General features: G+C 46.1%; 1 protein-coding gene across 1 annotated transcript; it reads right to left on the bottom strand.

The window, feature by feature from the left end:
- Window positions 1-806: 806 nt before the first annotated feature.
- Window positions 807-8,193, bottom strand: LOC115774205 (neuroglobin-like). The gene is made up of 5 exons (XM_030721364.1): window positions 7,850-8,193; window positions 6,110-6,217; window positions 3,561-3,681; window positions 3,172-3,252; window positions 807-1,137 (listed from the first exon to the last, which is right to left on the bottom strand). The coding sequence occupies exons 1-5, from the start codon at window positions 8,035-8,037 to the stop codon at window positions 1,063-1,065; spliced, it is 573 nt and encodes a 190-aa protein (XP_030577224.1). The 5' UTR covers window positions 8,038-8,193; the 3' UTR covers window positions 807-1,062.
- Between the last annotated feature and the right edge of the window lie 4,712 nt (window positions 8,194-12,905).

Here is a 12,905-nt window from a genome sequence, read left to right on the forward strand (position 1 = left end):
TAATCTAATAACTGAACAGTGAAATAATTATGTAAAGTCTCACTGAAGCTCCTGATTGGTCAGTTAATGATTACAGAGGCCCAGTAATTAAAACCACAGATCACAGCACTTCATTTAGCGCCATGTTGTTTATTTTATTATCATTTTTGTTTCCAGAGGTGTGGGGCAGTATGGTCATTAACCTCAATGTGTTTATTAACCACTAAATTAATTTTAATATTGTGTTTTATTATTTTGGTCTGTTTAATAAAGAAGTCATTACTGCACCGCAGACTAAATCATAACCCACTTCTTCAAAGAGAGCTTGAGCTGGCTTTTGCTTCCTGTATTGACCGTATTTGGGCGAGAGGTTGAAGTTCCAAAATATCAGCTATGTGCTAATTAGTGCATTTAAAATAATAATCAAAAGATAACCAAACAGGCTGTAAACATGTTTATTTCTGCTGGAAAGATTTAACATGAGAGTCTATGGGGACTGACTCACTGCTGGCGCCCCTGATGGACACCAGAGGAACTGCAACTTTTGGTGCTTCATTTTTCAGGTTTGTACTTGATAAAAAATAAAGTAGCAGCACGTTTGACCTGCCTGTGATCTGTCAGCAGACTTTAAAAATACTGATAATTGATCATGAAGCTGTTGGAGCTGATGCTGCTGCTCAGCAGCGATGGATTCAAAGATTCTCTGAGAGACAGCTCCAGCAGCTCCAGAGGCAGGCCGATGTAACATCTGCATCTTCTAGAGCAATATTAGAGTCTGAGCCTTTGACCTCTCAAACGCAGGCAGCAGGATCAAGTGTTCACGGCTGCAGAGGAGGAACAGCGAGCTTCATCACAGCAGAGTAACTCCTCATCTTCAAATCAAATAGGAACAGGTGGATAAACGATGATCTCAGAATAAAAAGTCACATGATGTTTATTTTAATTTCAAAATAAAAGCCTGCAGCGCAAAGCAGTTCATACAGTTAAAGCATCAAAGCTGAAAACGTTTTTACTACATGACACGTTTGGAAGCCTTTTCTCTGCAGCTGCTGCTGGGATCATGTGACACAGTCAAAGCTGCTCTCAGGTGCTGCTGTTCTTTCTCTGGGCCTGCAGGTAGCCTTTCTTCATGGTGTGTGTGATATACAGGAACAAAGTCTGCAGGAATGAAAAGGACACATGAAAAACAGTGAACACACAGCTGATCCAGGCTCAGATCAAACTGTCCTGCATGGGTTAAAAGTCCACAGGATGAAACCATCGGTGCTCCACGGGGTTCAGTTTCAGGCCTCCTCGTGTTCCTTCCGTACATGAATCTTTTCCTCAATGATTGCAGGCTGCTTCCCTGGAGATCTCTGTTAGATACATGTGTGTGTGTTAAACAGTGACTCGTACTGAATCCAGACACCTCGCACTGTGACAAACATCTCTCAGGTCCTCCTTATCTCCTGCCTGTGGTATCCAGGTTTGTCGCAGACATGGAGGTCCATCTGCTCTCTGGGCTTCTAAAGCACAAGTTCCTCAAACAGAAGGAAAGATGCTGATATCTTCAGCAGCGTACCTGTCAGCTTTGTTGAAACAAATTCAGTCTGCATGAACGGATCCCCTAACCTGCACCTTTCTGACATCATGTTTTGTTTTAGCTTCATGCTAAACAGGAAATTATTCAGAAACTAGCAGATGTTGCTGCTCAAATCAACTCTCATACATTTATTTTGGCATTCCAGTTCTTCCTGTTCAGGCTCATCCTTTCAGGTTCTCCAAACAGGTGAAATTCTATAAAAAGGATGCTGATGTTAACCAGCCATGAACCTTAACCCCAGTCCCAGATCTCGAGGTATCCTGGGTGTGTCAGTCCGAGTCAAGCTGCAGCTCAGAGCTCTGCGGGGTTTGTGTGATGATCAGCAGGTCCAGCAGGGGGCAGCATGAGCCTGACTGTGAGTCTTCAGGGCAGCCAAGCTGAAGTGTGCAGGTAAATGAAGGGCTGATTGAGTCTGGTTACAGGTTAATGAAGTGAATCAGTTCACAGAGCAGGTCTAAGAGGACGGTTAAATCTGCTGCGTGTGTCCTGCTGCTGAAGCTGATATTTACACTGAGGTCATCCAACCAAACAGAAATCCTCTCGTAATTCATGTGCAACTCTCTGCAACATGAACACATTGATTCATTTTTTGTTTTTAGATTTCAATGAATCTCTTTCATTTCAAGCCAAGTGCTGCTCATGGGGGGTCGTTTTGATTGTTGGGTTTTCTCTGTAATTATTGTAGGGTCTTTACCTTACATTATAAAGTGCCTTGAGGTGACTGTTTGTTGTGACTTGGCGCTATATAAATAAAAATGAATTGAATTGAATTTATCCAGGCTGGGGACTGGCACTAGGACTACACTGGCTGGACTGTTTAAATGCACATCTTAGGCTTTACAGAATGACATCTGAAAAATCACAAGGCTTCTGGAACAATGTCCTTTGGACAGACAAGACCAAAGTGCAGTTGTTTGTCCATAATGAAGAGCAGCACAAACACCTCAGAGCAGCTGTCAGCATGGTGGAGGAGGGCTGAGGATTTGGGCTCCTTGTGGTCACTGAGTGGACCACGAACTCCTCTGTAGACCAAAGTATTCTAGAGTCACATCTGAGGCTGTCTGTCCCACAGCTGAAGCTGGGACCAAACTGGGTCATCAGCAGGACAATGATCCAAACACAGCAGCAGATCTCCAACAGAACGGCTGAAAAAGAACAGAATGAAGGTGCTGCAATGACCCAGTCAGGGTCCAGACCTCAGCTGAATGCTGTGGACTGCACAGAGTCCTGTGAAAAACTTTCTTTTTTAGGACTGTATGTAATGCTAATCCCTGAGAGGAAAAGATTCTAGCTTTAGCTAGCTTTAAAATGTCTTTTGCTTCTTTCATCAAAGATATAGACAGCCCCTCGACAGACTTCCAGAAGCCGGCCAATTGGAAGAAAACAGGCTTTTAAAGAAGGTGACCTTCAAGAAACTCTTTGTTCTGATTTGCATTTTTTATTGAACTCATCTCCAGCTTCAGGCTTGAACAGTGATTTCTCCTCGTGTCTGATTGTTTTGATGTTCAGGTTCTTAAATAAAGGCAATTGCACAACAAAGTAATAATAAATCATGTTTGTATTATAAAGTTCATTTTCCTCTGAAGGATCATTAAATCAGATCTGTTTACCTTCCAGGCTTCATCCAGGTCTGAAGTCCAGCGCTCGTTCAGGACCGGCTGGATGGCTAGGATAAATTCTTGTCCCATGAGCTGGACAGAGAGAGAAGGGATTGTTTGATGACACACAGATGCAGCTGTGGGTGGGTGGAGTTACATCAAACAGATAAGAGGACAGAAGTTTGGTGTTTCCACAGAGCGTGACAATATAAACCAAATAAATGGGCTTTTCCCACCCGAGCTGCCCCGTTTTTAAGAGCACTTTCAATGTGACTCAGAAAAAAGAATCTCCAAACATCTGTGAGCAGGCTCAGCTAAGGAGGACCGGTGACTGTATTCTGAACTGATATCACAGCTCAGTGGAAATCAAACTCCATCACAGCTTTCTGCTTCACACTGACTTCATAGTATTTTGGCAGGGCTTTGTATCGATAGTGCTTCCTGCCCAGATCCAGGATCAGCTGGTCCAGACGGTCATCCTGGTCGATCCTGGCGACCGTCTTCTCAATGATGGACATGATCCTGCAAAGACAGCAGAGGACAAAAGCAGTGAGCAGGCGGTGCTGCTAAAGCCAGAAAGAATCTGAGGTCCCCCTGTAGGTGTGACGACCCCCGAGCTATCCCAGGTTTAGAGGTTTCTCTACTTAAGAGTAGAATGGGAGGCAGAGCCTTCAGCTTTCAGGCCCCTCTTCTGTGGAACCAGCTCCCAGCTTGGATTCAGGAGACAGACACCCTCTCTATTTTTAAGATTAGGCTTAAAACTTTCCTTTATGATCAAGCTTATAGTTAGGGCTGGATCAGGTGACCCTGAACCCTCCCTTAGTTATGCTGCTGTAGGCTTAGGCTGCTGGGGGTTCCCATGATGCACTGAGGGTTTCTTTTCATTCACTGTATTTCTACACATCCTGAATATTCTGAGATCTCTTTACCTAAAGTTTTAAATTCTCCCACAAAATGGGCTCCAGATGAAACCCTAAATATATGAAATGAGGTGCAGTTTCTCCAGAGATCCCCTCTGACTGCTCCTCCCAACTCTGGAACCTCAGCTGAAGCCTCTAAACCTCAAACACATTTCATTGGAGCTGTGTCCCTCCCCACCAGCCAAAACTCACTGAAAAAGTGCTGAAGACATCTTTGGAAACAATAAGCTCCGACTGTCCGGAGGCTCGAACAAACGCCGTGGCTTCATCTGTCCTCGCGTTCGTCTGTGCCTTCAAACTCTTCACAGATCTGAACCCTCAGCCTCCCACCTCTCTCACATCATCTGTACAGCTGCTTCCCTGCAGTTACTGTCTACTAAAAGCTGCAGCAGTGAGTGCGCAGCAGTACAAGTGTTATGAATGTTTTTAGAACTCACCTGTTTAAACTGGATTAAGCCTTAAAGAGTGCATGATTATGGGCGTGGCCTCTTTGACTGACAGGTGGCTGTAGCTGCAGCTGTCTCCCTGAGGTGGGCCTCTGTATTTTGGCCCGTGTATTAATGAAATGAAGCATTAAACATCTGAGGTCCGTGCTTCTCTGTGATTGTTACAGGACATGCAGAGCCCTGAACATCCACAGGGAATAATCACAGTTCAGTCAGACTTTGATCAGACTCATCATTTCACTGTTTTCAGGTCAGCTGTGACTGCTCCTGACCTTTGCTGCATTCATGGATTATTCAAAGTGCTGCATGGGCAAAATATGAGGAGAATAACAGCACTGACTTTACAGACACACTAGAATAGGTTTTTTTTTTTAATCTCCACCCACCTTTCCTTCCTGGTTCAAGATAACTTTATTTATAACTCACACACATTCATGCAGCTCTTGTCCTCTTGCACAGAGGTGTCATTTTTCAGGCTGTGTCACCTGTTTAACCTCTTCTTAACAGCAGGCTCATCAGCTGATTCCTGGCACAGAGCAGGAAAATACAGATCTGAACTGCACTGAATCATTTTATTACTGCTGCTTCGTTCTACACTGACTGACACTTTAAACACCTGAAAGCTTCCTGTCCCACAGCCTGATGAAGGAGACGTGGAGATCAGAGTGAGAGTGATTGAACAGGTGTGAACAGGTGTGTGTCTGTGTTTCCAGCAGAGACTCAGCAGCAGGTTAGAATCAAGCAGAACAGCATGTCAGCTCATGAAAACACACATCAGTGACAGTCTGAGCTTCGTTCAGGTTTCAGTAACGAGCTGCTCATATTAACATGTTCTCCCAGTCTGCATCAGTCTGAGGACATGCTGCAGATCATGGTGGAGCATCAGCTGCAGACTCACTGCTGTTCGACCGTTTCAGAGGAAAGAAAGGCTCGGTCTGCAGATCTGATCTGAGGTCAGTGAGTACAGTGTAGGTGTTTCAGGCTCAGAGATGAACGCTGACAGAACAATAAAGCTGATGTAAAACAGGAAAAAGAATAAAGCTGCATCTAAGAATCTGACTCTTCCTGAAGCTCATCAGGGAAACACACAGACCCCCCCCCCCCCCACACACACACACACACACACACACCCCAAAGGTCCCAGGGACCTTCTGGAGATCTTATTGGTCAGTAGGCAGTGATTTCACACCTGCTGATCTCTAATCTGGAACATAACCTGCTCCAGGGTAGGTTAGGCTCACGGTGTGAGTTACCATGGTGATTTACCCCAGTAAGAAGCAAGCCCTCCTCGTAGTACAGGAAACACAGAGCTACCCTGAAGTTACCTGGATAAGCTCAAACTACAGGGACCAGCTGATCCGCTTGCAGTACAGCTGTCCTTGCTTCTGATTGGTCACATGCTGCAAACTCCACCTCTCTCAGAGTTAGACTGATAAAGGTTCAGTAGCATGTGATGATGTCAGAGATAAGGGGAAGATATCCTGTGTGTGTGTGTGTGTGTGTGTGTGTGTGTGTGTGTGTGTGTGTGTGTGTGTGTGTGTGTGTGTGTGTGTGTGTGTGTGTGTGTGTGTGTGTGTGTGTAACCTGAGGCCGTGGGCTTTCAGCTCTTTGCTGGCCCTCAGAGCTTCCACATCATTGAGGTCTCTGAAGGCGAAGAAGGCATCTTTGCACTCCGGGTGAGTCTCAAACAGCCTTGAAGAGGGAGAGGAGGAGGAGGACGGGGGGGGGGGGGCAGGAGGAGGAGGAGGGAGAGGAGGAGGAGTGTTTTAGGTGCAGCTGTAGAAAGGTCATGCCCTCATTACCCACAACCCCTCTGTGCTGTGAGCGGAGCTGGAAGTCTGAGACCAACTTTCACATACAGAATGCAAATGGAGCTGCACGTCTGACTTCACTGCAGCTCCGCAGACACCACAGAAACCAGTTCAAACTGGAAACCAGCACGCTGATCTGAATGACTGGTTTTCCTGAGCTCCTACTGGTGCTTTGCATACATAACAGTAACATTGGTCTGCAGGTAAAGGCAACACCTGAGAGGAGGCGCTGTGGCTCTGCCTGGTCCCGCAGCAGGTTTGAAAGTGACAAATGTTCCCATGAGAGTGGTGCACCGAGCAGAAGTTAAACAGGTCTTCACCGACCGTGAGCGCAGACCAAACCACTTCCTCCTCGGTTGAATTTTAAGCACCAGCTCAAAGTTTCTCAGCCTGTGAAGGAGAGGCTGAGAAAGCAGATGTTTCCCCTCAGCTCAGCTCTGAGATAAGCTGAGCAGCAGCTGCTTGGTGCAGCTTGTTTCTTCACCCCACACACTGAGATGAGCCCGCATGTAGATTCCTGCTAAAAGACAACACTGAGCAGCAGTTGTGCAAAGCCTGGCTCATTCTGCTGAGGAGCTCATCGTGCTGCTCTCAGACCTTCTCTCTGTGCAGCCTGCTGACACACGTCCTGCTCTCAAGGGTAATTCACCTGCTAATTAAAATGAATTCTAAATAAATTAAATGTGAGTGAATACATTTGTTTCTGATAGTTTGCTCTGCTCGGTGTGTGTGTGTGTGTCCGTCTGCTGCTCGATAAACTGTGTTTGAGAGCGTGACTCCCACAGTGAGTGTGACTCTGTTTAAGCTGAGAATGGATGGATGAGCAGGGAACGTCCTCCAAAGGAAAGCGGACCTTCCTTCATCCTCAGCCGCTGCATGCCTTTCCCACACCTATATTTTTTCCTGGTCCCACTTCTGGTTGGTTGGGATGTGGCCTCCCTGCTCTCGTGCAGTTCAGCCTCAGGTCTTCTGTTAGAAGAAGACACCTAAATATGATGTAGAGGGTGTTTCAGGCTCCGTGGGAAGCGGCAGAGTGCCTGAACCTGCAGGCCCCCTCCCCGCAGAAGGTCTCTGGTTTAACTTTAACTAATAAACGAACACGGAACAAAAACCACGGCTGCACAAAACACTGTGCGCGTGGACGCTTGGGAACCAATAAGATGTCAACCAAAAACGTGTTCATGCAACAGTCTGATCATCTGATCGATATGTGCCGCTTTGGTCTGACTGAACGTCCGTCTGAGGCGCAGCCCACGTCACAGCCGTGAGACTGCGGAGATAACATCCGTGCTCTACCCGCGAGCTCTGAGCTCCAAACTACTTTCTGATCAATAACATGAGGCAGTGCCGCTCCTCCATATCAGAGCAGCTGTGTGAAGGTACAGAGGGTCACGGATCTGATTTCTGATCATTTGGTGTTCCTACGGTCTAAACGTCACGTGTCTGTGTACACCTTTAGATTAGAGCAGAATTGATCATTGCTTATTGATTTCTGATCGCTTCGTTCACTCACCTGACGAACATGATGACGCCCACCTTGCTGATGTCCTCCTGGATGTCCCTCCAGCTCTGCCTGATTGCCTCCCGGCTCTCCGCGCTCAGACTCACCTGAACCGCATCACCTTCCTCCTCCTCCTCCTCCTCCTCCTCCTCCTCCGGCCGCCGGGAGTCCGGAGTCTCCGCTGAGAAAGAGCAGCCCATCCCGAAAAACACCGAAAAAATAGCGGAACCACCGCCTCACGGCTGGCACAGACTCCGCTCAAACTTCCGCACTCAAACCTCACTGGTCACCTGCGCGCGCGCATATTTGGGCACATGAACATGCTTCATTTCCAGAGAAGCCAGCTGTTTGTTTGTTTGTTTGTGTGGGCGGAGCGAGAAACAACACCGGAAACTTTCAACATAGGAAATCACACACACACACACACACACACACACACACACACACACACACACACACACACACACACACACACACACACACACACACACACACACAGCAACAAAGTGCGCTGAGAAGCCTCTTTGTTCACAGAGGGTTCAGAAACAGAGGCTCACTGCTGACCCACAGACAGACATCTGCTCCTGCACCTGTCTGAGGAAACGCTCTTAAACACGGCTGCCCTCCCTGGAGCAGATCGCTTGCTCCAGATACGCGAGAAGGTCCACGACCATTCTCAACGATCCCTCCCACCCCGCGCATCACCTGTTTGAACAGGTCAATGAAAGTCCCCACATCCACCTACCCTCGGACCATTAGAACATGAAACACCCGCTGATCTGGACATTTACCCTGTCAGTGTGTCCATCACCACCTCAATGTTTATAACTGTGTAATAATAATGTTTACAACTCTGTGCAGTACCTGACAAACTGCTGCTACTAATATCCAACAACACACATCTATCACTCATATACATCCATACTCCTATTCTTGATCAATATATTTATTTATTTGATATTTAGCTGTGTAAGGAAAACTTAAGCAGATGTGAACAAACTGTTTTATTTATCTTATTCTGTTTCTTTAGACTTTTGTACTTATATTGCTGCACAATGGGAGAAGCACCTGTAATTTCATTATATGTGACATTAAAGCTGTTCTATTCTATTCTATTCTATTCTATTCTATTCTATTCTATTCTATTCTATTCTGAGGCACTTCCTGTGTATAAACAGGAAGTGAGCGAGGCAGCTTCCTCTGTCTGCAGTGTGAGGAGCGGCCGTCGTAGGAAACGTTCTGTCAGAGGAAACTTCTGACCCTACAAAGATCTGAATCTGAGAAACTTCAGTTTGGTTAGCAGCTGATCAGGGCACCTGATGATGTCAGACAGCTCCCGCTGTGCTGCCGTCAGCTCTGTGAGCAGTGATCAGTCCTGTCTGCAGGAGGGTGCTGATGTGTGAACAGCCTATTCTCACTGAGGTCCTCCTCCATCTGCTGGGAAACAGGAAGGAAGAAGAGGCTCTCAGCGCCTGGCTGCCCTCAGTGATCCTGTCTTTAAGTCTCTCCTCCTCCTTCTTCTCTTTCAGCCAATCAAAGTTAAAATCTCCCAGAAGGAAAATGTCTTTTCTTCCACTAACAACACTTCTGTTTCTCTGCAGATTTTATCCACATACTTCACGTTGCTGCTTGCTGGTCTGTAACAGCAGCTCACTGAAGGTGTTTGGCATGTGGCAGGTAAATCTCGGCCATCTCGAGATCAGACTGATTCTGAACCCAGAGAGCTGCACCACCTCCACGAGTCATCATTGTCCATGTTTGGTTCAGAGCTTTCAGCACTGGAGTCTGAGGGAGTTTCAGTGAGGAAAACACATGTATTTGATCACATGAGTGATAAATGTCATGAACCATGTTCAGATGAGTCAAACATGAGACTTCAGAGTCTGCTGTGGCATCTGCAGTGGTCAGAGTGGTTCCTCTGAGGTTCCTCTGAGGTCGTGGTTTGACCCAATGGAAAGTGTCCTGTCTGTGTCCTTCAGCACTCAGCAGGTCTTCACAGGTCCAGGTTCAGTCTGCAGCACAGACACATCACACTTATTACAGCAGTGCGCAGGTCCAAGATGGCCTTACACTCAGAGAGGTCATGTGACCAAGCGACACAGGTTACAGGCTGTTTTTATTTTTTCAAATAAAATTTAAAAGAAATTCTGAGTGTGCCTGTGATGGTGGGGGGACCTTCTGTTAAAACATGCACCACACAGCAGGTGCTCATTACCCCCCAAGTGGAGTAGTGCGGTAGGCGCTGCTGCGGCGATCACAATGCGTTGGGGGGAGGGGGGCGGTTATGCCGCCCTAGATGAAATGCCGCCCTGGGCGGCTGCCCATGGCGCCCATATCAGAAACCGCCACTGATGTCACAGTAGAAGTTGGATGCATGAAGGTCAATTTTGTTCATGTAGCGCTGAGTCACAACAAACAGTCGCCTCAAGGAGCTTTTTATTGTAAGGACCTACAGTAATACAGAGAAACCCAACAATCAGACGACTCCCTGTGAGCAGCAGCTGTGACAGTGGGAAGGAAAAACTCAGCTGAAGGCTTTTCAGGAAGCTTTTAGGAGCGCCTGATAATAACGAATGAGTCCAGCATCGCTCTGAGACAGGCTGTCAGCTGTCAGCACCACCTGATGTTGAGATAAACTCCAGCCTGCAGTTGGAGTCTGTCCCACATCCACAGAATGAGTCTGGCTCTCAGAGAGTCCGCCTGTATTTGAACACGGTCTCGTTGTAGGATTAATGAAGATAAATGAAGATGCAGCTTCCCTCTGGTCCCTTCACTGCAGGAAGTTTTCATTTAAGCTTTTCCAGACATTTAGGAAAATGCACCCATTCCAGTTTAATTTGGTCCCAGGCATTTATTACATTTCAGAAACACTCACAGTAAAACAGGTGGCGTTTCCTCCATCTGCTCCTGTTATTGAGCAGGTGTTTAGTGAGCAGGATCAACCATTTCAGGGCTCTTTCCTTCTCTCAGGGCTCTAAGATGATTTTTCTGCTTGTGGTTCACCTCTTTTGTTTGAAAATTCAACCCTTTAATTCAGTCATCTTTTTTTTTCTTTCAGGAGAACCGACGTCATCAGGAAAAATTCAGTCTCGCTCTTCCATGTGTCTGTGTGTCTATGTGTCTGTGTTTCCATGTTTCCACGTTTCCATGTGTCTGTGTTTCCATGTGTCTATGTGTCCATGTGTCTGTGTGTCTGTTTCCATGTGTCCATGTGTCTGTTTCCATGTGTCCATGTGTCTATGTTTCCATGTGTCTGTGTGTTTGTTTCCATGTGTCCATGTGTCTGTTTACATGTGTCTGTGCGTCTGTGTTTCCATGTGTCTGTGTGTCTGTTTCCATGTGTCTGTGTGTCTGTTTCCATGTGTCTGTGTTTCCATGTGTCCATGTGTCTGTGTCCATGTGTCTGTTTCCATGTGTCTGTGTGTCTGTGTTTCCATGTGTCTGTGTTTCCATGTGTCTATGTGTCTGTTTCCATGTGTCTGTGTGTCTGTTTCCATGTGTCTGTGTTTCCATGTGTCCATGTGTCTGTTTCCATGTGTCCATGTGTCTGTTTCCATGTGTCTGTGTGTCTGTTTCCATATGTCCATGTGTCTGTGTTTCCATGTGTCTGTGTGTCTGTTTCCATGTGTCTGTTTCCATGTGTCTGTGTGTCTGTTTCCATGTGTCTGTGTTTCCATGTGTCCATGTGTCCATGTGTCTGTGTTTCCATGTGTCTATGTGTCTGTTTCCATGTGTCTGTGTTTCCATGTGTCCATGTGTCTGTATCCATGTGTCTGTGTTTCCATGTGTCCATGTGTCTGTTTCCATGTGTCTGTGTTTCCATGTGTCTGTGTTTCCATGTGTCCATGTGTCTGTGTTTCCATGTGTCTGTTTCCATGTGTCCATGTGTCTGTTTCCATGTGTCCATGTGTCTGTGTTTCCAAGTGTCCATGTGTCCATGTGTCTGTTTCCATGTGTCTGTGTTTCCATGTGTCCATGTGTCTGTTTCCATGTGTCCATGTGTCTGTGTTTCCATGTGTCTATGTGTCTGTTTCCATGTGTCTGTGTGTCTGTTTCCATGTGTCTGTGTTTCCATGTATCCATGTGTCTGTTTCCATGTGTCCATGTGTCTGTTTCCATGTGTCTGTGTGTCTGTTTCCATGTGTCCATGTGTCTGTGTTTCCATGTGTCTGTGTGTCTGTTTCCATTTGTCTGTTTCCATGTGTCTGTGTGTCTGTTTCCATGTGTCTGTGTTTCCATGTGTCCATGTGTCCATGTGTCTGTGTCCATGTGTCTCTGTTTCCATGTGTCTATGTGTCTGTTTCCATGTGTCTGTGTTTCCACGTGTCCATGTGTCTGTTTCCATGTGTCCATGTGTCTGTATCCATGTGTCTGTGTTGTGGCTGATGTTGCCATGCCAGCGGTGTTACGTCGCCCCTCGCTGTATCACAGGTCGCTTATTGTGGCTTCACTGAATCGCAGATTTTTAAAAAAATATTACTGATTCTTTGTGGAGTTTTCACTGTATCGCAGGATTTTGTGCCATATAAGTATTTCTGTAACACTCCATAACTATGTTCATCACTCGGACAAAGACATCAGTCACACCTACGCCTTTAGCAGAAACAGAAGTAACGGCCGAGGACGAGGATGCTGCACCACCTTCATCACCATCAGTCCTGCACAGCTACATATGTATCATCACCTTCATATTCAAGTTGCAGTAAGAGAGTGGGAAAGGTTTATAGTATGGAGGACCAAAACTGACATAATTAGAAATTAAAACAGAAATATATATATATTGTATATATTTTGTTTTTCCTTTTCCTTATACAAGCTTTTGTTCTTTTTAATTCAATTCAATTCAATTCAATTTTATTTATATAGCATCAAATCACAACAAACAGTCGCCTCAAGGCGACATTTCCTGGTCTCCGCTTTTCCTTTACCGTATGTATTTCTGCCTCATTATGCAAATGAGGAGGGCTGCCTTCTTGCTCCAGCTCCTCTACTATTGGTCAATAAACATAAATAAAGTACAAAGAGTAAAAAGTTTCCATGTGTCTCGGCTGGCCTGGGAACGCCTTGG

This window comes from Archocentrus centrarchus, chromosome 24 (genome assembly GCF_007364275.1).
Source record: "Archocentrus centrarchus isolate MPI-CPG fArcCen1 chromosome 24, fArcCen1, whole genome shotgun sequence".
NCBI lineage: Eukaryota > Metazoa > Chordata > Actinopteri > Cichliformes > Cichlidae > Archocentrus > Archocentrus centrarchus.

Excerpts from the sequence above, each read along its gene's own strand:
- LOC115774205 (XM_030721364.1), bottom strand. The coding sequence starts at position 8,037 with ATGGGCTGCTCTTTCTCAGCGGAGACTCCGGACTCCCGGCGGCCGGAG. Across the intron at positions 6,218-7,849 it reads GGCGTCATCATGTTCGTCAG|GCTGTTTGAGACTCACCCGG; the intron begins GTGAGTGAACGA and ends TCCCTCTTCAAG. Across the intron at positions 3,253-3,560 it reads CCCTGCCAAAATACTATGAA|CTCATGGGACAAGAATTTAT; the intron begins GTCAGTGTGAAG and ends CTCTCTGTCCAG.